At 37.9% G+C, this 25,712-nt stretch overlaps 1 protein-coding gene and 1 long non-coding RNA gene across 2 annotated transcripts in view; one reads left to right on the forward strand and one right to left on the reverse strand.

Annotated features, from left to right (window-relative positions):
• VSTM4 (V-set and transmembrane domain containing 4) overlaps window positions 1-25,712 on the forward strand; it is a 150,051-nt gene that overhangs the window by 46,434 nt on the left and 77,905 nt on the right. The window contains exon 3 of the mRNA XM_051981892.1: window positions 24,246-24,314. Coding sequence (XP_051837852.1) covers window positions 24,246-24,314 — 69 coding nt within the window. The remainder of the gene's footprint in view (window positions 1-24,245; window positions 24,315-25,712) is intronic.
• On the reverse strand, window positions 17,226-19,575 carry LOC127551809 (uncharacterized). The gene is made up of 2 exons (XR_007951175.1): window positions 19,388-19,575; window positions 17,226-17,816 (listed from the first exon to the last, which is right to left on the reverse strand). It is a non-coding gene; the product is annotated as an uncharacterized LOC127551809 (long non-coding RNA).

Below are 25,712 nucleotides of genomic sequence, written 5' to 3' on the forward strand. Positions count from 1 at the left end.
CACTCCTTGCCTCATGTTTCCACACCACTTTTTCCTCTCTTTACCCATTCTTCAGCTTCATCTCTTAAGGCACACCAATTATCTTATCTTTTCTCTTTCACTTTTCTGTCTTTCTCTTGTTTTCTCTCCATTTTCTCCTCTCTCCCCTTTTTCTCTCATCCTTTCTTGCTTTTTCATTTTTTTCTTTTCTTTCTTTTCTCTATCTTTACTGTTCTTTTTTTCTCTCCTCTTTTTCTTGCCATTCTTTCCTTTTATGCTGTTTCTGCCACTAATCGCCTCTCCTGTCCACTTACTTTCTCTTATCTCCACTCTTCTCCACTTTGCTTTTTCTTCTCTCTTTTTTCTCTTTGTTATTTTTTCACTTCACTATTTTTTCTTTTTTTTTCTCCTCTCCTCGCCACTCCTCAGCCTCACCTCAAGCCTCACCACTTTTTTTCTCTCTTTTCTATCTTTTTCTTTTGTCTCCATTTTCTTCTTTCTTTCTCTTCTTTTAACTTGTCTTTTCTTGATCTTTTATGTCCTTTTTGTTCTCTCCTCTTACTATCTTCTCTCACTTTTTACCTTGCCACTTTCTCTTCATCTTTTTTTCTCTTTTCTCATGTCTTCACCACTCTCTTGTTCCTTTTCTTCTCTCTCTAATCTATCTGATCCAATCTTCCTAACTTGTCCACCTCTCTATCCATCTTATCTAGCTAATATATTTTACCTATTTATCTATCCATCCTCTCTCTTACCTCCTACTTATCTCTCCATTTAATGTCTATTATATCTCACTCTCTTTTTTCTCTGTTCTCTTTTCCCATCTCTGTTTCTCCTTGCCACTCTTCTCTTCTTTTTCCTCCTTTTCTCGCCACTCCTTGCCTCTTGTCTTCATACCACTTTTTCCTCTCTTTGCCCATCTTCAATCTCATCTCTCGAGGCACACCAATCATCTTTTTTCACTTTTCTGTCTTTTCCTTTTCTCTCCATTCTCTCCTCTCTTCCCTTTTTCTCTTTTCCTTTTCTCTTCTAATTCTTTTCTCTATCTTTTCTGTCCTCTTTTCTCTTTCTTTTTCTCTTTTTTTGCCATTTGTTCTTTCCTCTTTTATGCTGTCCTCACCACTAATTGCCTCTCCTGTCCACTTTCTTATCTTCTCTCTAGTCTTCTCTTCTCCACTTTGCTTTTTCTTCTCCTTTTTCTCTTTTTATTTCACTCTTTGCTTTTTCTTCTCTTTTTTTTTTCACTGTTTTCTCTTTACTTTGCCATTCTTTTTTTGGTCTCCTCTCCGAACCACTCCTCACCTCACTTCTCGAACCACACCACTTTCTCCTTTCCTCGCCACTCCTCAGCCTCGCCTCTCGAGCCGCACCACTTTATTTTGTCTTTTTATTTTCTGGTTTTTTCTCTTTTGTTTCCATTCTTTTCTCTCTCTCTCTTCTTTTATCTTGTCTTGGTCTTTTCTCTTTTCTGTCTTTTTTCTCTTTTGTTTCCATTCTTTTCTCTTTCTCTTCTTTTTTCTTGTCTTTTCTTGATATTTTCTGACCTCTGTGTTCTCTCTTCTCTTTCCATATTCTCTCACTCTTTACCTTGCCATTTTCTTTTCATCTTTACTCCTCTTGTTTTCTCATGCCCTCACCACTCTCTCCTTTTTTCTGTCTCTCTCTAATCTGTGTATCTATCTTATCTAATCTATCTACCTCTCTATCCATCTTACCTAGCTAATATATTTTACCTATTTATCTATCCATGTTATTTATCTCTTACCTACTTATCTATTTATTCACCTAATCCATTTATCTATATTCTCACTCTTTTTTTCTTCTCTTCCCTTTTCCCAGCTCTCGGGTCTCCTTGCCATTTTTTTCTTTTTTCTTTTTTCTTTCTCTCTACCATCTTCAGCCTCATCTCGTGAGGCACACCAATTATCTTTTCTTTTTCATTTTTCTTTCTCTTATTTTCTCTCCATTCTCTCCTCTTTCCTTTTTCTCTTATCCTTTCTTTTTTCTTTCTCTTTTCTTTTCAGTGCCATTTGTCTTTCCTCTTTTATGCTGTTCCTGCCACTAATCCTGGCCACTCTCCTGGTGGAAAATCTATCCACCACTTCTCCTCTCTCTACTCTTTTCCACTTTACTTTTTTCTCTCTCTTTTTTCTCTCCTTTTTTTCCTCTTCTTTATTCACTTTGCCTTGTTTTTGTCTTTTGTCTTTTTTTTTCTCTTCTCACCTTTCCTCATCCTCTCCTTAACCACACCACTTGCTCCTCTCCTTGCTGCTCCTCACCCTCACCTCTTGAGCCGCACCCACTTTGTTTTCTCTTTCTCCTTTCTGTCTTTTTCTCTTTTGACTCCACTCTCTTCTATTTCTTTCTCTTCTTTTAACTTGTCTTTTCTTGCTCTTTTCTGTCCTCTGTGTTCTCTCTTCTTTTTCTCTTCTCTCTCACTCTACTTTGCCCCTTTTTTCATCTTTACTCCTCTTGTTTTCTCATTCTCTCTCCTTTTCTTCTGTCTCTCTAATCTATATATGTACTGTATATACTCGAGTATAAGCCGACCCGAATATTAAGCCGAGGCCCCTAATTTTAACCCAGAAATCTGAGAAAACTTATTATATCAGTAGGTTTAGGTAGCGCACTGGTGCCCACAGAGGAGGAGAGCGGGTGCCAGTATACGTATGTAGAGTGGTTGCCAGCATTAGTAAACAGGAACAGCCGCATCACCATAGCAATGGCCAGCCCTGTAGTATCACAGTCGGCACTCGTGCTGTATACTACACAGCAGGGGGACATTCAAAGGGATATTTACACATGTTTTATCTAGTGACTCGAGTATAAGCCGAGGAGGGGATTTTCTGCCCAGCAGAAAAACTCGGCTTATACTCGAGTATATACGGTATCTATCTATGTATCTACTTACCTAATCTACCTAATCTATACACTTCTATCCATTTTACCTAGCTAATATATTTTACCTATTTGTCTATCCGTGTTATTTATTTCTTACCTACTTATCTATTTATTCCCTAATCCATTTATCTATATTCTCACTCTTTTTTTCTTCTCTTCCCTTTTCCCAGCTCTCGGGTCTCCTTGCCATTTTTTTCTTTTTTTCTTCTTCTTTTCTCTCTACCATCTTCAGCCTCATCTCGTGAGGCACACCAATTATCTTTTCTCTCTTTCATTTTTCTGTCTTTCTCTTATTTTCTCTCCATTCTCTCCTCTTTCCTTTTTCTCTTTTCTTTTTTCTTTCTCTTCTCTTTTCAGTGCCATTTGTCTTTCCTCTTTTATGCTGTTCTTGCCACTAATCCTGCCACTCTCCTGGTGGAAAATCTATCCATCACTTCTCTTCTCTCCACTCTTTTCCACTTTACTTTTTTCTCTCCTTTTTTTCCTCTTCTTTATTCACTTTGCCTTGTTTTTGTCTTTTGTCTTTTTTTTTCTCTTCTCACCTTTCCTCATCCTCTCCTTAACCGCACCACTTGCTCCTCTCCTCGCTGCTCCTCACCCTCACCTCTTGAGCCGCACCACTTTGTTTTCTCTTTCTCCTTTCTGTCTTTTTCTTTTTTGTCTCCACTCTCTTCTATTTCTTTCTCTTCTTTTAACTTGTCTTTTCTTGATCTTTTCTGTCCTTTGTGTTCTCTCTTCTTTTTCTCTCTTCTCTCTCACTCTTCCTTGCCACTTTTTTTTCATCTTTACTCCTCTTGTTTTCTCATTCTCTCTCCTTTTCTTCTGTTTCTCTAATCTATGTATGTATCTATGTATCTACTTATCTAATCTACCTAACCTATCCACCTCTATCCATCTTACCTAGCTAATATATTTTACCTATTTATCTATCCATCCTATCTCTCTTATCTACCTATCTATCCACCTAATCTATCTGTCTATTATATATCTCCCTCTCTTTTTTCTTTTTTTCCCATCTTTCATTTCTCCTTGCCATTCTTCTCTTGTTTTCTCCTTTTCTCACCACTCCTTCCCTCACGTCTCTGCACCAATTTTTCCTCTCTTTGCCCATCTTCAGCCTCATCTTTTGAGGCACACCAATTATCTTTTCTCTTTCACTTTTCTTTTGTCTTTCTCTTTTTTTCTCTCCATTCTCTCCTCTCTCCCCCTTTATTTGCTCTTCTCCTCTTTCATTTTTCTCTCTTTTTTCTTTGTCTTTTCTGTCTTCTCTTTTCTCTCTCTCTTCTCTTTTCCTGGCCATTCATCTTTCCTCTCTTATGCTGTTCCCGCCACTAATCACCACTCCTGTCCACTTCTCTCTACTCTTCTCCACTTTGCTTTTTCTTCTCTTTTTCTTTTTTCTCTCCTTTTTTTCCTCGGTTCTTTTTTTTACCTTGCCTTGTTTTTGTCTCTTTTTTCTTTTTTATCTCCTCTCCTCACCACTCCTCATCCTCTCCTCAACCACACCACACTTTCTCCTCTCCTCGCCCCTCTTCAGCCTCACCCTCTCAAGCTGCACCACTTTGTTTTGTCTTTCTCCTTTCTGTCCTTTTCTCTTTTGTCTCCATTCTCTTCTTTTAACTTGTCTTTTCTTGATCTTTTCTGTTTAAAAACTGTTTCTGTTCCTCTCTTTGCCCATTTTCAGCCTCTTCTCTCGAGGCACACCAATTATCTTTTTTCTCTTTCATGTTTCTTTTCTTTTTCTTATTTTTCTCTCCATTCTCTCCCCCTTTTCTCTTATTCTTTCTTGGTCTTCTCCTCTCTCATTTTTCTCTTTTCTTTGTTTTTTCTGTCTTCTTTTTTTTCTCCTCTTCTTTCTCTTTTCCTGTCCATTCATCTTTCCTCTTTTATGCTGTTCCTGCCACTAATCACCACTCCTGTCCACTTCTCTTCTCACCACTCTTCTCCACTTTGCTTTTTCTTCTCTCTTTTTTCTCTCCTTTTTTTCCTCTTTGTTCTTTATTCACTTTGCCTTGTTTTTGTCTTTTTTTTTTGGTCTCCTCTCCTCACCTCTCCTCATCCTCTCCTCAACCACACCACTTTTGCTCCTCTCCTCGCCGCTCCTCACCCTCACCTCTTGAGCCGCACCACTTTGTTTTCTCTTTCTCCTTTCTGTCTTTTTCTCTTTTGCCTCCATTCTCTTCTATTTCTTTCTCTTCTTTTAACTTGTCTTTTGATGATCTTTTCTTTCCTCTGTATTCTCTCTCCTCTTTCTCTCTTTACCTTGCCATTTTTTCATCTTTACTCCTCTTGTTTTCTCATGTAGTCATCATTCTTTCCTTTTCTTCTGTCACTTTCTCTAATCTATCTATGTATCTATTTATCTAACCTACCTAACCTATCCACCTCTCAATCCATATTACTTAGCTAATATATTTTACCTATTTATCTATCCATTCTATCTCTCTTATCTACTTATCTAATCCACCTAATCTATTATATCTCACCTCTTTTTTCTCTTTTCTCTTTTCCAATCTCTCGTTTTGCCTTGCAACTCTTCACTTTTCTTTTTCTTTTCTCACCACTCCTTGCCTCACATCTCTGCACCACTTTTTCCTCTCTTTGCCTATCATCAGCCTCACCTCTCAAGGCACACCAATTATCTTTTCTCTTTCACTTTTCTTTTTTGTCTTTCTCTTATTTGTCTCTCCATTCTCTCCCCCTTTTCTCTTATTCTTTCTTGCTCTCGTCTCCTCTGTCATTTTTCTCTTTTCTTTCTCTGTTTTTTTCTGTCTTCTTTTTTTCCTCCCTCTTCTTTCTCTTTTCCTGGCCATTCATCTTTCCTCTTTTATGCTGTTCCCGTCACTAATCATCACTCCTGTCCACTTCTCTTCTCACCACTCTTCTCCACTTTGCTTTTTCTTCTCTCTTTTTTCTCTCCTTTTTTTCCTCTTTGTTCTTTATTCACTTTGCCTTGTTTCTGTCTTTTTTCTTTTTTGTCTCCTCTCCTCACCACTCCTCAACCTCTCCTCAACCACACCACACTTTCTCCTCTCCTCGCCCCTCTTCAGCCTCACCTCTCAAGCTGCACCACTTTGTTTTGTCTTTCTCTCTGTCCTTTTCTCTTTTGTCTCCATTCTCTTCTTTTAACTTGTCTTTTCTTGATCTTTTCTGTTTAAAAACTGTTTCTTGTTCCTCTCTTTGCCCATTTTCAGCCTCTTCTCTCGAGGCACACCAATTATCTTTTCTCTTTCACGTTTCTTTTCTTTCTCTTATTTTTCTCTCCATTCTCTCCCCTTTTTCTCTTATTCTTTCTTGCTCTTCTCCTCTCTCATTTTTCTCTTTTCTTTCTTTGTTTTTTCTGTCTTCTTTTTTTTCTCCCTCTTCTTTCTCTTTTCCTGTCCATTCATCTTTCCTCTTTTATGCTGTTCCTGCCACTAATCACCACTCCTGTCCACTTCTCTTCTCACCACTCTTCTCCACTTTGCTTTTTCTTCTCTCTTTTTTCTCTCCTTTTTTCCTCTTTGTTCTTTATTCACTTTGCCTTGTTTTTGTCTTTTTTCTTTGTCTCCTCTCCTCACCTCTCCTCATTCCTCTCCTCAACCGCACCACTTGTTCCTCTCCTCACCCGCTCCTCACCCTCACCTCTTGAACCGCACCGCTTTGTTTTGTCTTTCTCTTTTCTGTCTTTTTCTCTTTTGTCTCCACTCTCCTCTCTTTCTCTCTTTTAACTTCTCTTTTCTTGATCTTTTCTGACCTCTGTGTTTTCTCTCTTCTCTTTCCATCTTCTCTTGCTCTTTACCTTGCCACTTTCTTTTCATCTTTACTCCTTGTTTTCTCATGTCCTCACCTCTTTCTCTCCTTTTCTTCTGTCTTTTTCTCTAATCTATATATCTATTTAGCTATCTCACTACCTAATCTATTTAATCTCTATAACCTAGCCATCTATCTATGTTATCTACCTTATATATTTACCTATTTATCCATCAAATCTGTCTATCTACTATATCTCTTTTTTTCTCTCTTCTTTTTTCCCATTTTTCTCATTTCTCCTTGCCAGTCTTCTCTTTTTTCTCTTCTCACTGCTCCTTGCTTCATGTCTTAACACCACTTTTTCCTCTCTTTGCCCATCTTCAGCCTCATCTCTTGAGGCATGCCAATTACCTTTTCTCTTTCACTTTTCTGTTTTTTGTTTTTTTTTCCATTCTCTCCTCTCTCCCCTTGTTCACTTATACTTTCTTGCTCTCTTTTTTTCTCTATCATTTTCTATCCTCTCTCTTTTTCTCTCTTCTCTATCTATGTATCTATGTATTTATCTAATCTACCTAACCTATGCATCTCTCTATCCATCTACTCTAGCTAATATATTTTACCTATTTATCTATCCATCTCTATCTCTCTTATCTACCTATGTATCTATCCATCTAATCTGTCTGTCTGTTATATTTCACTCTCTTTTTTCTCTCTTTCCTTTTCCCTTCTCGTTTCTCCTTGCTACTCTTTTTACTTTATTCTCCTTTTCTCACTCACCACTATACTTGCCTAATGTGTCCGCACCACTTTTTCCTCTCTTTGCCCATCTTCTGATTCATCTCTCAAGGCACACCAATTATCTTTTTTTATTTTCTGTGTTTTTCTTGTTTTCTTTCCATTCTCTCCTCTCTCCCTTTTTCTCTTATCCTTTCTTGCTTTTCCTCTATCTCTCTTCTTTCTCTTTTCTTTTGTTTATCTCTTTTCTGTCCTTTCATTGTTCTCTCTTCTTGGTCTCTTTTCCTTGCTGTTCATCATCACTAATCATCTCATCCATTTTCTTCTGTTCTCTCCACTCCTCTCCACCATTTTTCTTTTTTTTCTTTTTTCTCCTTTATTTCTCTTTGTTCTCTCTTCACTTTGCCATTCATTTTTTCCTTTTTTCTCTCCTCACCACTTCTTACCCTCACCTCTCGAGGCGCATCACTTTCTCCTTTTCTTGCCTCTCTCCTCAGCCTCACCTCAAGTCACACCACTTATCTTTGTTTTGTCTTTTTTCTCTATTCTCTTGTCTTTTCTTTTCTGTCCTCATTTTGTTGTCTCTCTATTCTCTTCTTCTCTTGCTCTTTACTTTGCCACTTTCCTTTCATCTTTACTCCTCTTGTTTTCTCATGTCCTCACCTCTTTCCTTTCCTCCCTCCTTTCTTTCTTTAATCTCTATCTATCTATCTATCTATCTACTTATCTAATCTACTTAACCTATCCACCTCTCTCTTATCTAGCTATTATATATTTTTCTCTCTCCTCTTTTCCTTTCTCTTGTTTCTCCTTGCCCACTTTTTTTTTTGGTTGTTTTCTCGCCACTAGTGCCTCACGTCTTTGCACCACTTTTTCCTCTCTTTATCTCTCTCTTCAGCCTCATCTCTTAAGGTACAGAAATTATCTTTTTCTCTTTTCTTTTCTGTCTTTCTCTTGTTTTCTCTCCATTCTTTCCTCTCTCATCTTTTTCTATTATCCTTTCTTGTTCTCTCTCTTCTTTCTCTTGTCTTTTATTTCTCTTTTTTGAACTCTTTTTTCTCTCTTTTTCTTTTCCTTGCCATTCATCTTTCCTCTTTTCCCATCACCAATTTATCTCTTTTGTCCACTTCTCTTCTCTCCACTCTTCTCTTCTCCATTTTGGTTTTTCTTATTTCTCCCCTTTATTTCTCTCTCTATTCTCTCTTCACTTTGCCATGCTTCTTTTTCCCTCTTTTTTCTCTCCTCTCCTTGCCATTCCTCAACCTCACCTCTCTACCTATACCACTTTCTCCTCTCCTCACCCCTCCTCAGGATCACCTTTAGAGCTGCACCACTTATCTTTGTTTTGTCTCTCTTTCTCTTTCTTTCTCTTCTTTTAACTTGTCTTTTCTTGATCTTTTCTGTGTTTTTTGTTCTCTCTCTTCCTCTCTTCTCTCACTTTTTACCTTGCCATTTTATTTTCATCTTTACTCCTCTTGTTTTCTCTTGAGTTCCCCCACTCTTTCCTTTTGTTCTGTCTCTCTCTAATCTATCTCTGTTTCTATATATCTCACTATCTAATCTATATAACCTATCCATCTATATCTATCTTATCTAGCTAATATATTTTGCCTATTTATCTATCCATCTTATCTATCTCTCTTATCTACCTATCTAGCCATCTAATCTACTCTCTCTTCCTTGTTCTCTTTTCCCTTCTCTCGTTTCTCCTTACCATTCTCTTTTCTCTTTTTTTCTCCTTTTCTCACCACTCTGCCTCACATCTCCGCACCACTTTTTCCTCTCTTTGCCCATTGTCAGCCTCATCTCTTGAGGCACACCAATTATCTTTTCTCTTTCTCTTCTTTCCTCTCCATTCTCTTCTCTCTTTCTCTTATCCTTTCTTACTCTTTATCACTCTTTTCTCATTTTTTCTCTTTTCTGTCCTCTCTTTTTCTCTCTCCTCTTTCCCTTTTCCTTGCCATTCATCTTTCTCGTTTTATGCTGTCCTCACCACTAATCACCGCCTCTTTCCACTTTCTTCTCTCCAGTTTTCTCCACTTTGCTTTTTCTTCTTTTTTCTCTCCTTTATTTCATTCTCTCTTTTTGTTCTCTCTTCATTTTGCCATTTTTTTCCTTTTCCTTTTTTTCTCTTTTCCTCACCTTTCAAGCCACACCACTGTTTTATATCTCTTTTCTATCTTTTTCTCTTTTATCTCCATTCTCTTCTGTGTTTCTTTCCCTTCTTTTAACTTGTCTTTTCTTGATCTTTTATGTCCTCTTTGTGTTCTCTCTCTTCTCTTTCTTCTCTCACTCTTTACCTTGTCACTTTATTTTCATCCTTACTTCTGTTTTCTCATGTCCTCACTACTCTTTCCTGTTGGAATCCTTACAAATTGCTAACTCATTAGAGTTGATCTAATCTTACAAGAAGATGTTTTGGGCAGAACCTGAAACAAGGTACTAAGTAGAACTAATTAGTACAATGCTTGTGTTTACACCTTTACTCATTGGAGTTCACAAGTATGCCAGCTTTGCAAAGTAAACTTTGTAACTTTGGGAATTCACACCTCCCTTAAAGCTCTTAGGGCCAGAGAGCACTATGGGAGAAAACCCATAATCCCTCTCTCTCGTATCCCACAATTCCTCCCTCTTGTATAAAAGAAACAGACAGAGGCTCTCGGTCAGATTTCAGCGGAATTACGCCAGAAGCCCTTTCTCCGAGGCAAGGCAAGAGAGAATATATTCCACTTGGCTGGCTGGTGACAGAAGAGAGTTCAGCTGGACTGGAGAGGAGCACTCTGGTGCAGACAGAGAGCACTTTGAGAGATTTCACCGGAATGACATGAAGAGTGGAGCTGGCTGGAGGCTGAAGAAAGCAGAGGCAGAGGCTGAAGGACAAAACCTTTGGATTTGGTGACATTCGGAGGGAGTTCTTGGAACCAAGCAGAGAGATAGACCTCTAAGCTAACCGGGCTATATTGGAGATAATAAAAGATCTGAACTTTTATCACCTGGCTGAGTTTTGAGAAGAAAAAGCTCACCACACTTTCCTTTTCTTCTGTCTCTCTAATCTATATATTTGTTTATCTATCTCGCTATCTAATCTATCTAATTTCTACAACCTAGCCAACTATCTTATCTAGCTAATATATTTACCTATTTATCTGTCCCCTCTTATCTCTCTTATCTACCTATCTATTTATCCATTTGACATATCTACTATATATCTCTTTTTTTCTTCTCTTTTCCCATATCTTTCATTTCTCTTTGCCATTCTTCTCTTTTCTCTTTTTTCTCCTTTTCTCTTCACTCCTTGCCTCATGGCTCCCCACCACTTTTTCCTCTCTTTGCCCATCTTCAGCCTCATCTCCTGAGGCAAACCAATTATCTTTTCTCTTTCACTTTTCTGTCTTTCTCTTGTTTTCTCTCCATTCTCTCCTCTCTCTCCTTTTCCTCTTATTCTTGCTCTTTCTCTCATTTCTCTTCTTTTTCTTTTCTCTATCTTTTGTGTCCGCTCTTTTTCCCCTCTCTTCTGTCTTTTCCTCGCCATTCGTCTTTCCTGTTTTATGCTGTTCCCATCACTAATCATCTCTCTTGTCCACTTTCTTCTCTTCTCTCTACTCTTCTCTTCTCCACTTTGCTTTTTTGTCTCTCTTATTTCTCTCTTTCTTTGTTCTCTCTTCGCTTTGCCATTCATTCTTTTTTCCATTTTTCTTTTTGTTCTCCTCTCCTTGCCCCTCCTTAGCCTCACCTCTCAAGCTGCACCAGTTTGTTTTGTCTTTTTTTCTTTATTCTCTTCTCTTTTTCTTTCTCTTCTCTTGTCTTTTCTTGATCTTTTCTATGCTCATTTTGTTCTCTCTTCCTTTGCCAAGTTCCTTTCATCTTGTTTTCTCATATCCTCACCTCTTTCTCCCTTTCCTTTTCTTCTTCCTTTCTCTTCTCTTTAATCAATCTATCCATCCTACCTAACCTTATTCACCTCTCTTATCTAGCTAATATATTTTACATATTTATCTATACATTTTTCTATTTCTCTTATGTATATCTATTGATTTGCTTTTTTTCTCCTTTTTTTTTTACTTCTCTCCTCATTGTTCTCTCTTCACTTTGACATTCATTCTTTTTTTCTTCTCTCACCACCACTCCTCAGCCTCACTTCTCAAGCCACACCACTTTCTCCTCTCCTCGCCCCTCCTTAGCCTCACCTTAAGCCACACCACTTAAATTTGTTTTGTCTCTTTTCTGTCTTTTTCTCTTTTCATTCTCTTTCTTTTTCTTCTTAAAGTGTCTTTTCTTGATCTTTTCTGTCCTGTTTTTGTTCTCTCTCTTCTTTCTCTCTTCTCTTGCTCTTTACCTTGCCACTTTATTTTCTTCTTTACTCCTCTTGTTTTCACATATCCTCACCACTTTTCCTCTTTCCTTTTCTTCTCTTTTTCTCCCTTTTAATCTATCTACCTACCTATGTACATATCTATCTCTCTATCATTTATCTATTCTATGTAACCTATCCACTTCTATATCTACCTTATTTTAGCTAATATATTTTACTTATTTAATCTATCCATCTTATCTATCCATCTTATCTATGTATCTATCTACTATTATCTCTCTTTTTTCCTCTCTTTTCTTTTCTCCTTGCCACTGTTCTTTTTCTTTTTTTTTCTCCCCTTCTCACTTCTCCTTGCTTCACCTCTCCACAACACTTTCTCCTCCCCTTACTCCTCCTCTTATGCCTCACCTCTTGAGGCACACCAATTATTTTTTCTCTTTCTCTTTTCTGTCTTTCTCTGTTTTCTCTCCATTTTCTCCTCTCCTCTTTTTTCTCTTCTCTTGCTCTTTCTCTGTCTTCTCCTTTATCTTTTCTGTCCTCTCTTTTTCTCTCTCTTCTTTCTCTTTTCTCTATCTTTTCCTCGCCATCATTTCTTTCCTTTTTTATGCTGTTCCCACCACTAAGCACCTCTCCTGTCCACTTTCTCCCCTTTTCTCTCCACTCTTCTCCATTTTTTCTTTTTTTCTCTCCTTTATTTCTCTCCTTGTTCTCTCTTCACTTTGCCATACTTTTTTCCTTTGTTTTTCTCCTCTCCTTGCCACTCCGCAGCCTCATCTCTCCTGCCGTACCACTTCTCTCTCGCCCCTTTAGCCTCACCTCTCAAGCCGCACCACTTTGTTTTGTCTTTCTCTTTTCTGTCTTTTTTCTCTTTTCTCTCTATTCTCTTCTCTCTCTTCTCTTGATCTTTTTCTCTCTTTTTTTCTATCTTTTCTGTCCTCTTTTTTCTCTTATCTTTTTTCTTCTTATCTAATTTATATAACCTATCCATCTATCTCATCTAGCTAATATATTTTACCTATTTATTTATCCATCTTATCTACCTATCTGTCCATCTAATCTATCTATCTACTATATCTCTTTTTCTTCTTCTCTTTTCCCTTCTTTCTCATTTCTTCTTGCCACTCTCCTCTTTTCTCTAGTTTTCTCCTTTTCTCGCCACTCCTTGCCTCACATCTCCGCACCACTTCAGCCCATCTTCAGCCTCATCTCTCAAGGCACACCAATTATCTTTTCTCTCTTTTCTTTTCTTTTCTGTCTTTCTCTAGTTTTCTGTCCATTTTCTCCTCTTCTTTTTTCTTTTATCTTTTCTTGCTCTTTCTCTTTTTTTCTCTATCTTTTCTCTCCTCTTTTTTCTCCTTTCTTTTTTCCTTGCCATTCGTCTTCCCTTCTTTTATGCTGTCCTCCCCACTAATCACCTCTCCTGACCACTTTCTTCTCTTCTTTCCACTGTCCCTTTTCAAGACTTTGCTTTTTCTTTCTCTTTTTTTCTCTCCTTTCTTTTCTCCTCTCTCTCTCTCTCTCTCTCTCTCTCTCTCTCTCTCTCTCTCTCCCTCTCTCTCTCCACTTTGATATTCTTTTTTCCTCTTTTTTTCTTTTTTTCTCTCCTCTCTTTGCCCCTCCTCGCCCTCACCTCTGGAACTGCACCACTTATCTTTGTTTTGTTTTTCTTTTTTCTGTCTTTTTCTCTCTTCTCTCCATTATTCTCTTCTCTTTCTCTTTCAGTTCTCTTGTCTTTTTTTGATCTTTTCTGTCCTCTTTTTGTTCTCTTTTCTTGCTCTTTACCTTGCCACTTTCTTTTCATCTTTACTCCTCTTGTTTTTTCATGTCCTCACCACGCTTTCTCTTTCATGTTCATTCTTTAATCTATCTAAACTATCTACTTCATTGTCCATCTCATCTAGCTAATATATTTTATCTATTTATCTATCCATCTTATCTATCTCTCGTATATATCCTTATCTTTGTAGCTATATATCTATCTACTATCCCTTTCTCTTTCTCTTCTCTCTTCTCCTTGCCACTCTTCTCTTTTTTTCTTTTTTTCTCCTCTATTCTCCCTCCCTCCTCACCCTCACATCTCCACACCATTTTTTCCTTTCCTTGCCCTTCTGCAGCCTACCTCTCGAGGCACACCAATTATCTTTTCTTTCTTCTGTCTTTCCATTCACTCTTCTCTCCTCTTGTTCTTTCTCTTTCCTCTCTTCTCTTCTCTTTCTTTTCTGCCCTCTCTTTTTTTCTCTGTCTTCTGACTTTCTCTTTTCTCTCTTTTCCTTGCCACTTTTCTTTCCTCTTTTATGCTGTCCTCACTACTAATCGCCTCTCCTGTCCACTTTCTTCACTTCTCTCCACTCTTCTCTTCTCCACTTTGCTTTTTCATGTTTTTTTTCTTTATTTTTTTCTCTCTTTGTTCTCTCTTCCACTTTGCCATTCTTTTTTCTTTTTTTCTCCTCTCCTTGGCACTTCTCAGCCTCACCTCTCAAGCCACACCACTTATCTTTGTTTTGTCTATTTTCTTTTGTTTTTCTCTTTTCTCTCCATTCCCTTCTCTCCTTTTCCCTTTCTCTTCTCTTGATCTTTATCTTTCTTCTCTTTTCTGTCCTCTTTTTTCTCTCTTCTCTTTCTGTATTCTCACTCTTTACCATTCCACTTTTCATCCTTTACTCTTGTTTTCCCATGTCCTCACTACTCTTTCTTTCCTTTTCTTCTCTCTTTAATTTTTCTTTCCTTTTCTTCTCTTTAATCTATCTTTTTATGTATCTATCTCAGTATCTAATCTGTGCAACCTATCCATCTTATCTATCTCTCTTATCTTTCTACTCTCCTTTCATGATTCCTTTCCTTTTTCTCTTCTCTTCTGTCTCAGCTCTCTCTTCTTTTCTCCTCTTTCTTTTTTATCTCTTTTCTCCTTGCTAATCTCCTCTCTTTTTTCCCTCATTTTAACCATTCCTTACCTCACACCTCTTTGTACCACTTTCTCCTCTCTTTGCCCCTCTCCTCAGCCTCACCTCTCAAGGTGCACCATTTATCTTTTTCCTCTTTTATCTTTGTTCTCTCTTTTCTCTGCTTTCTCTTCTCTTGCTCTCTCCTTTCTTTTTTCTATTTTTTCTTTCCTCTCTTTTTTCTCTTTCTTCTTTTCTCTTCTTTGCCATTTTTCATTCCTCTTTTATTCTGTCCTCACCACCAATCTCCTCTCTCTTCTCCAATGTCTCCTCTTATCGCCACTCCTCCTCTCCACTAGTCTTTTTTATTTTTCCTCTCTCTGTTCTCTCCTCTTTTTTCTTTATTCCCCTCTCTTTTCTCTCTCTCTCTTCACTCTTTTTTCGCCTTGCCACTCTTCTTTCCCCTTTTTTCTCTCCTCACCAATTCCTTAGTTTCACCTCTCGAGCTACACTATTTTTCTTTTCTCTTTTTTTCTTTTCTCTTTCCTTCCCATTCTCTTTTCTCTCCTCTTTCTCTTCCCTCCGCTTGCTCTTTCTCTTCTCTTTCTTTTCTCTATCTTTATTGTTCCCCTTTTTCTTTTCTCTTTTCTCTATGTCTTTCTTCTTGTCATTCCTCTTTCCTCTTTTATGCTGTTCTCACCACTGATCTCTCCACTTTCTTCTCTTCTTGCCACTCTTCTCCACTTTTCTTTCTGTTCTCTTTTCTCTCCTCTCTCTCCTTTTTCTGCCTCTCATTTTTTCTCTTTTTGTCTTCTCTCTCCACTCTCTCTCTTCTCTTTCTCTTTTCTCTCTTTACCTTGCTACTCTCTTTTCCTCTTTTCTGCTCTTGTTTTCTCATGTCCTTACCACTCCTTTTCTGTCTTTCCACTTTTCTTCCCTCTCTGCTTTTCTTTTTTTTCTCTCTAACCTATCCATCTATCTATCTATCTAATATTTTTAATATATAATATATATTCATCTATCCATCTTATCTCTCAAATCTATCTATCCATCTTATCTACTCTCTTTTCTTTTTCTTAGTCTCTTCACTCTTTTTCTCTTCTCTCCTCTTCTCCTTACCACCCTTTTTTTCTCCTCTCCTCGCCACTCCTCACTTCACCTCTCCACACCATTTTCTGCTCTCCTTGCCTCTCTCCTCAGCCTCTCTCGAGACACACCACTTAACTTTTCCCGTTCTCTTTTCTGTCTTTCTGTTTTCTCTCCATTCTCTTCCCTCCTCTCCTACTCTCTTTTTTCACTTCTTTTCCTCTTTTCTCTTCCTCTTTTCTTTTCTGTACTCTCATTTTTCTCTTCCTTCTCTCTTTCCTTTTTTTTCCTTGCCATTCCTCTTTCCTTTTATGCTGTCCTCACCACTAATCTTCTCTTCTCCACTTCTCTTTTTTGCCACTCTTCTCCTCTCCACTTGTCTTTTCTCTCTTTTCTCTTCCTTTTCTCTCCTCTCTCCCCTCTTTTTTCTCTCTCTTCACTGTCTCTCTCTCTCGCTGTCTCTTCACCTTGCCACTGTTTTTCCCTTTATTCCCCTTTTTTTCTCCCCACCTCGCCGCCACTCAGCCTCAACTCTTGAGCCGCACACCACTTTCTCCTCTCCTCACCATTCCTCAGCCTCACCTCTAGAGCCACACTACTTATCTTTTGTCTTTCTCTTTTCTCTTCTCTCTTTTCTTTTCTCTTCCTCTTTCTCCTTTTCTCTTCTATTTCTTCTCTATTTTTTGTAATCTTTTTTCTATTCTCTTCTCCTTGACATTCCTCTTTCCTTTTTTATGCTGTCCTCCCCACTAATCTCTCCTTCTCCACTTTCTTCCTTTTGCCACTTTTCTGCTCTCTACTTGTCTTTCTGTTCTTCTCTCTCCTCTCCTTTTTTCTTCTCTCCTCTCTCCACTCTTTTTTCTCTTTCTTTCCCCTCTTTATCTTGTCATTGTCTTTTCCTCTTTTCTGCTCTTGTTTTCTCATGTCCTCCCCTCCCCTTTCTCTTTTTCCTTTCTTCTGTATCTCTCTTTAATCTATCTAACCTATTTATCTAAGGTATCCTTCTATCTATTCTAATCTAATATATTTTATCTATCTATCTACTATCTTTCTCTCTTTTCTTTCTCTTCTCTTGTCTCTTCCCTCTTCTTTTTCTATTTTTTTCATCTTTCTCTTTTTTCTCCTTGCCACACTCTCTTTTCTCTTTTCTCCTCCTCTCACCACCACTCCTTGCCTCACCTCTCTGCACCACTTTCTCCTCTCCTTGCCCCTCCCTCATCCTCACCTCTCAAGGAGCACCACTTATCTTTTCTCTTTCCTCTTTTCTTGCTCTTTTCTCTCCATTCTCTTCTCTCCTTCCCTCTCTTTTTCTCTTTTTCTTTCTCTCTTCTCTTTTCTCTATCTTCTCTCTCCTCTCTCTTTTCTCTCTCATATCTCTCTCTTTTCCTTGCCATTCCTCTTTCCTCTTTTATGCTGTCCTCACCATTAATCTCCTCTCTACTTTCTCCTCTTCTTGCCACTCTTCTCTTCTCCACTTGTCTTTTTCTTCTTTCTTTTCTCTTTTCCTGCTCCTTTTTCTGTCTCTCTTCTTTTCACTCTCTTTTTCTCTCCTTTCCTCTCTCCCCTTTTTTCTCTCTCTTCACCTTGTCACTTTCCTATCCTTGTCTTTTTTTCCTTTCTTCTCCTCGCCACTCAGCCTCACCTCTCAAGCTGCACCACCTTCTCCTCTCCTTGCCACTACTCAGCCTAACCTCTTGAGCCAAACCCACTTATCTTTCCTTTCTCTTTTCTTTGCTTTCTTTTCTCTCCATTCTCTTCTCTCCTCTGTTTCTCTTTTCCTCTTTCTCTTTCTTCTCTTTCTCTTCTCCTGTCCTTTTTTCTCTTTTCTTTTATTTCTCTCTTCTCATTGGCATTCCTTTTTCCTCTTTTAGGCTCTCCTCACCACTAATATCCTCTCTCCATTTTCTACTCTTCTCTTCATTCCTCTCCTCTTCACTTATCTTTATCTTCTCTCTTTTCTTTGTCCCTCTCTTTTTCTGTCTCTTTTTTTCTCTTCTCTTCTTTTTTTTGCTCTCCCTTCTTATCTCTCCTCTTCTGTTTCTATTCTCTGAATCTATCTCTCTCTTCTCTCTTTTTTCTATCTTCTCTTCTCTCTCTTTTCCTCTCCTCTCTTCTCTCTCTTCTCTTTCTCTCTTTTCTTGCTTTTCTTTTCTCTCTGTATTTAAATTTGGCTTTTCATATAATGAATTTTCCTAAAGAGCAACAAAGTTGTCTCAGTGAGGGTAACTATCTCCTTAAATACCTGATTAGCAAGTAATTAATGATGTACCATTTGGGTTATAGCATATCTATATCTATCTATCTGTCTATATAACATATCTAGGAATTATTAGATATTAGGAAAGAAAAATGCTCTGGAATGCAGATTCTGAATTAGAAGAGAATAAAAGCTTCCAGTGTCCTCCTTATATAATAATATATGCAGTTTCAGATGTGTGTGTGTGTGTGTGTGTATGTAATGTGGAATCTAAACTAAATGATGTGGCTGTAGGCTCTAAATAATGTGATTTAGGAGAGTACCACATGTTGGGGTTTGGTCATGTGAAGAATTCACAATGGTTATTCTCTTTGACAAAAAAACTAGTTTTTTTTTTCTTTTTTAGGAATGGAGGTTACACACAAAATGCAGTGAAACAGTAGACAGTAGGAGTGGTAAATATGAAATAGTTGGGAGAGCCCATAGCAAGGAAAGGGGTTTTAACAATTAATGATGGAAAAGATAAATCCCCTAGTGGAACTTACAGTTATCCAGGAGAAAGAAAACATCACATGAGGTTGGAGCATGTCCCTTAGATGTCAGCACCCCAAAGGATTAATTAGTTAAAAGGAAAAGGGCATAAGACAAAATGGAGGATGAGAGGAGAGACACCATGAAGCATGAGAGAGGGGTGAAGGAAAAGACACCAGGAGCCAGAGTGTGATGGTAGACTGACCCAAAGGGATTCAGCCAAGATGGCGTGAGCTATGGATTTATAGGGGAAATATCTCAGGGACATGAGTGGGATTTCTGACAGAACATGGCAAGACAAAGCTGCTTATGATCTCTACAGAAGTATGACCCCCACAGAGGAGGGGACGACCATGAGGCTAATCTCTAACTTTCCCTGATTGCTCCAGAGAAGAATCCATCGATGCTCCAGCCCCTCTCTGACAGCTGCACCCAGTGACAATCTATATAAAATCTCTTTTCTTAGCACCTTCCTCCTAATCTTTCTAATCTCAGGTAAGGATATGTGTGTGTGAGAGATCTTCCACCATACTCCTTTAGATTCCCTCACACTCTTCTTTTTGTAAAATGTGTTCTCAGACAGACTCAATGACAACTTCATATGAGTTTGTCACCCCGTCCCCTCTTCCAAAGGCATTTGCAATTTAAGCCTTATTTCTAACTGAGGCATCACAGTGTTTGTTCTTTGTGAAAGAACTTTTTTTGGTATTGGTGAACAGGTGAGAAACTGATTTTGGGAAATAAGGGGGACTTCCCTGTCCTTCTGAAATTACATACTGTACTGATTATTTTCCTTTCTACCATGACTGAACCCTGATTTTTCTGCATTATGATCTTGTCCTTTATGTAACCATCATTTTTTAACAAGATATTGAAGCTCACCGAATTGAAGTTCCCACAACTTTGCAGTTGTTTTTTCTTAGAATAAACACTGCTGGATATTGTCTGTGATAATCCTGTAAAATGGGGAAGTAGATTCCTTTCCCATGGAACTCTGTAGGATTTTCTGGGCAGGAAACTGCCCATTTTTCTTACCTTTCACAGAGACTGCCAAAAAAGTGTCCATTTTCTTATCATTTTTCCTATGGAAAGAAGAATGACAAAAACCACTTTGTCACCTGGTTTGTCTCCTACTCTGTGTTCTTTAGCAATGTTTCATTATTCAGAGCAATTACAACCAAGTTTTACCAGAGTGGCTGGCTAAGCAATGGGACCACAAGATCTTTTTTATGGCCCCTCAAATTCTGGTTGATGTCATAGCAGTGGATGTAATCATGTGTCCCATTGTTCCCTCACAGAGCCACATGGCTCAAACCATGATATTTACCCTGGGTAACATCACTCTGGGAAATAACTGAAAAAAGAAAAAAAGGGGTCAGAAGCCCTTAAAGATAAAAATGACAATGGAGAATATTTATTTAGTGATTTAAAGTTGATAAAACCTTTTTTATTGTTATGATTTTATCTATTCATGGTAGTGCTTATTTATAAACATATATTTATATATACATTTATAAAGTGCTTACTGTATGCCAAACACTGTGAAAATCACTTTATAATTATTATTTCATCCCTGGAAGGTAGGTGCTATTATTATTCCCATTTTATAGATGAGGTACCATTTGGGTTATAGCATATCTAAGGCAGCTGAGAGACACAATAGTTGGAAACAAAGGGAAATATTTAAATATGAAAAACAAATGGGTTTCTGAGGGAGTCACAGGGTCATTATATGGGTCCGATGGCACTAGCAAGCTGAAGATGAAATGTTTTCATCCCCTTCTTTATGATTCAGGTTTCAGTGAGCGCTACTGTACTACAAGGTAGAGCAGAGCAAATTGAAACCCAACAGTCACTGGATCATGTTTCTAAGGCTGCATGGCCTCTAATTCCTGACTCACTTGAGTCCATTAGGGCTGCAGTTCCTCTTGGTCTAGGGACCATGCATTTTACTGTAAGAAAATGTTATCAGGGCTTTCTATGTGGTTTGAAAATTCAGCAACTTTTCCTTTGGTCTGAAAAAGTGTTCCATCAAAACATTTTATCCACTTCCCTTGACTTCAGCCCCTTCCAAGCTCCTTGAGCTTTTAAAGTTCTATTTCCATCATCTCACAGATTACTATATTGTCTGCACAAGGTACATTTAGAGAGATGTTGGGGGAGCTTTGCTTATTGGAGAGGGTTCATTCCTTCCTTGTCTATCTCAAATGATAGCTGTCCCTTCTTATCCAACAGGCACTGCCTTGGGGGTTTAAAACATGTGCCCAATTCCGATCTATAAAATGGAGATAATAGTAATGCCCAACTCCCAGGATTGTTGTGAATACCAAATAAGAGAGGAAGGAAGGAAGAAAACAAGCATTTATTATGCACATTCTGTGTGTCAGGCACTTTGCTATACTGTGTTTCGTTGTTTTTCAATTATAGCCAACTCTTTTTTGATCCTCCCTTTTTGACTTTTGTTTGCTGCTGTCATTTTAAGTCATTTCCTTATCCAGCCCATTTTACAGATAAGGAAACTGTGGCAAACAGGGTTAAGTGACTTGCCCAAGATCACGCAAGTTGGTAGGTGTCTGTGGCTGGATTTGAACTCAGAAAGATGAGTATTTCTGACTCCACATCTGACACTCTATCCACTGTGTCACCTAGTTGTCCTTTGGCACAATTTGTAAAGCTGAGTGCTTTACAAATATTTTCTTATTTGATTCTCACAACAGTCCTAGTGGGTAGGTAATATGCAGACAGAAGTTAATAAAGGACTTAGGGTCACAGAACTAGTAAGTATCTTATAGTGCTGATTGAACTCTTTCCACCTCCTAGCCCATTGCTCTAATTTGCCACCTAACTGCCTCCAATAACAGAGAGAAGGTACTTTGCAGACCTTCGTGTTCTACCTGAAAGCCACTTAGGATTATTATTACTAATCTTTCAGCCTTAGAGATAAGAGAGCGGGTCTTGAAGATTATTTTTAGTGCAGTCCCCTCATTTTACAGGTGAAAAAACTACAACCCAGAAAAGTCATGTTAATTGCTCAAGATCAACCCAGGTAATAAATGGGAAACCCCGCATTTCAGCCTCAGTCTTAGGACACCAAACGCAGGTTCTCTGTTCTGCCTTGAGTCGTAAGGATCAGCTGAGGCTATGCAAACTGAAAATCCCTCTCTCCATGTCAGTTTTGATGATTGGACGACTGAAGTGTGCTCTCTCCCCATGGCCCTGCTTTTCATTAGCTCCTCTCCTTGCTTCTGCCTTATCCTGCACAAATATTGTCATAGCTTTCAGGCTGAAGAGCACATGTCTTCCGAGAGTTCCTTCCCAGAGGACCAGATCCGCTGTTCTCTTATGTAGCCAGAAAGCAAGAGAGGGTCACAAGTGATCCCCTAAAGCAGGGGTCCTCAAACTACATCCCGCCGGCCAGATGCAGTAGCTGAGGACGATTATCCCTCTCACTCAGGGCTATGAAGTTTCTTTAATTAAAGGCCCACAGATGAAAGGTTTTGTTTTAACTATAGTCCAGCCTCCAACAGTCTGAGGGACAGTGAACTGGCCCCCTGTTTAAAAAGTTTGAGGACCCCTGCCCTAAAGGCTCAGAACTCATAAGCTGGATGACTTCATAATATGACCTCTTGTAGTTATTTCTTCTCTATGCTCAACAAGGCCTCTGCACAAGTCAAACATCAGAGGGGAGAAAAATTATTGTTGCTTGGTGCTCAAGATGAAAGGGATGGATGGATCTAACCTTGGGATAGCTTCTTCCTATGTACTCAGAGATAGAAAGAATTAAAATTGGGGGAGCAGAAAATCACAATGATTCTCTTTGCCTTAAGATTAATCTGGCTGAAAGTGGACACTATGACAACATTATGTGAGCCCAAGATGGTGTGCTTAACTTTCAAAAGGCACGTTAGTGAAGACCACTGAGACTGTTAGGAATCCCCAAGTTGTTATTTAACTTAATCTACTTAGAACAATTGCAAAATTAGAAGGATTGTAAACTTAATGTTCTCAGAGATTGTTTAATTCCACTCCCCATATTACAGAGAAGAAACTGAGTTTCAGAGTCAAAGTGTCTTGCCCAAGGTCATGTAGATAATAAATGGCCGAACTAGGATTCAAGGTCAGGGCCACTGCCTACAGACCATGTTTCTTGCAGGTTTCTCACTGCCTTCCTCAAGTGACCAGCGGTTATCCCACTTCTGCTTGAAGACCCCATGACCACAAAATCATTGCTCTCTGATTCTATCTGTTCCATTTCTGGGTAGATCTCATTCTTTTTTTTTTTTTGGTTAGGCTAAAATTTTCCCTCTTTGTAATTTTCATCCACCCCTCTGGGACCCAAGCAGAACAAGCTTCATCATTTTTCAACTAGATAATTCTTCACGAAGTCCTGAATTCAATACAGCTTCAAATACTAACTGTGATCCTACTCAATTTCTGTCTGCCTCAGTTTCCTTATCTGCAAAATGGGAATAATATTAACACCTATCTTCCTTGGGTTCTTGGAGGGCTCAAATTAAGATAATATTTGTAAAAAGTGCTTGGTACATAGACGGTACTATGTAATTATTATTATATATGTGAGTTTTCTCATCTATTCACAATAAGATGGTAGTTGTTTGGAGAATAGGATTTAATGTATAATTTTGGTTTGAGGGACTGAAAAATAGTGAGATTTTCACATTTCCTGTCAAAATTTAGAATATTATTTTAAACTAAAACCTAAAACTACATATACTCTTTCAAGATGTGTGAAATAGTGTGTTTCAAAGTTAGAAATGATGGTGATATTGATGTGATGAGATAGCATTTGTATTTTTATATTTATATATTTGTATTTGTCTTGGATCATTGTGTAGGTAGGTAGAGCTGAGTCATTCATAGCTGATCATCACACAATGTTATTGATTGTGTGGACAATGTTTTCCCACATCAGTTCATACAACTGACAAAAATTTTAACAGACTCAGAAATCTAGTATCTTAGCTTCTAGGGAGCAATAAATATAAGTTGTTTGAAGTTGGGGACTGTCTCTGCATCACCATTACTTATCACAGCACCTTGCTTTTCCTTGGTACTTAGTAAACATTGTTTGAATTATCAAGTGGGGGACGATGTTAGAGGCATGGTCAATAACATTAAGAAAAGTAGAAGCTGACAGGATAAAAGTTAAGGATGTCAGATATTAAATAGTAGAGATAATAGATTTTTATTATGTTAACCCTGGGTTGTTTAAAAAAAAAAAAAGAGTTGAATTGTGTCTCAGAATTCATTAAGAAAACAAGTGTGTTTATTATACTATACACACACACACGTGCATTTGGGTGATGCCAATTTAAAATGGTTAAAATAAACAAGAGAGACAAGAATGCCTGAGTTTTTAAGACCTGCTTCATATACCTGCCTGGTAAGGTAGTTATGGGCATTATTTAATCATTCATTGCATTGGGCAACTGTCTTACATAAGTTATACATGAACTGCCAATCCACCGCAGTGGAAGGGATTTCTCTGACCACTATGACCCCTCTCTATGCCAATGAAATCATGAGTCCTTTCCACACCTCCCAGAAAAGACAAATGTAACCACAATCATTGTGCTTTGGAGACATAGATTTCAGTCATTTAGACAATTGGTTTATTGGGCCCATAGATGCTGGATAAATGAGATGTTACAGTCTAATGAAATAAAATTGTCATTTGTGCTATAATTAGTAAGCATTAACAGTGTACATTATAACTGCAGTGCATAAAATTGTTATATAATATGAGATTTATCACCATATAAGGTGAATTTTCTTTTTTCATAAAAATCATTTGGTTATACCATATATATGTTCGATATGTGTATATATGTGTGTATAAATAAATAAATAAGTATCTTTTTTTCCTTTTCAGTTATTTCTCCCAAAGCATCAGATGATTCCACTTTTGAGAAAAAGAAAGAGACCTGGGCATTTTTTGAAGGTAAAGTATATATTTTCCTCACAATCAAATGTCATTGATCATGTATAAGATAGGGAGTCACAAACCTAAGTTTTCATTTTTACTATGGCAACCATATTTATTTTCCCCTTTGTCTCTTATATATTTAAATGGCAATACTCAGATGGTGTGAAGTAATGTGTTTCAAACTTAGAGATGACAATAATAATGATGTGGTGATGAGATAGCATTTATATAATACTTGGCTTCTAGGTTGCACAATGAAGAGAGGCCTACCTTTAAAGCAAGAAAGATCTGAGTTTAAATCTTGTCTCAGATTTTCTCTAGCTGTGTGATCTTGGGCAAGTCATTTAATCATATTTACTTCAGTTTACCTATCTGTAAAATGAGTTGGAGAAGGAAATAGCGAACCTCATTTCAACATATTTCTCAAGAAAAACTCCAAATAAGATCACAAAAAGTTGGACATGACTAAAAATAATTTATCATTCATGTACTTCTGAGCTCTAGCCTCACCTCATTAACTACTTATTAGAAATTTCCAACTAGTTGTCGCACTGGCATTTCAAACCCAACATATACAAAAGAAAACTTATCCTTTCCCCCATACTTAACCTTCCCTGTTTTTGTTGAGGATGTCACAATTATTCCAGTCATCAAGGTGCACCACCTTGGAGTCATCTCTTTCTCCTCCCTGCATTTGATTACTAAATCTTTCCAAATCTAATTCCATAATATCTTTTGTTTCCTTGTTCCATTTTCCATTCACATTGATGAATCCTAATTTAGCCCCTCATACCTTTTCATCTGGACACCTCCAATAATGTCCTGATCTCCTGATCGGTATCCCTGCCTCAAGTTCCCATTTCAAACCATTCTCCATACAGCTGTCAAAACAATATTCCTTTTCTTCCCATTGTTTGTTTGTTTGCTTTTAGCCTTCATTTTTTAAATAGTTAAGTTTCAAATTCTCTTTTTCCCTTTTGCCCCTCTCTCAACCATTGAGAAGGCAATTGAATATCAACTGTACACATCTGAAGTCATACAAAACATAGAAAGCACTATTCCTCAGAGCTAAAGAAAGATCATTCATTCTACTAATTGTTCAACAAATTTCTTCAATAATCCCTTATTGGATCTATTTTTTTGCTATTTAATTGCTATTAATTGCTATCATGTGCTCCAAAACTTCCTTGCTTTTCAGTCACTATATATTCTTTAGTAAATGGGGAGGGAGTCAGATTCTATGTTCCTAGTCACCTAGACAACAGCAATATCCTCCTTGTTGATTTCTCTCTCAGCTTCTCATCATTACAATCCAATTTCCACATAGCCACTACAGTGATTTTCCTAAGCAAAGGTCTACTCATTGTCACCACCCTGCTCACTTCTGACACACATTCGCTGGGTGACATTGCC

Source organism: Antechinus flavipes, chromosome 2, assembly GCF_016432865.1.
Source record: "Antechinus flavipes isolate AdamAnt ecotype Samford, QLD, Australia chromosome 2, AdamAnt_v2, whole genome shotgun sequence".
Lineage (NCBI taxonomy): Eukaryota > Metazoa > Chordata > Mammalia > Dasyuromorphia > Dasyuridae > Antechinus > Antechinus flavipes.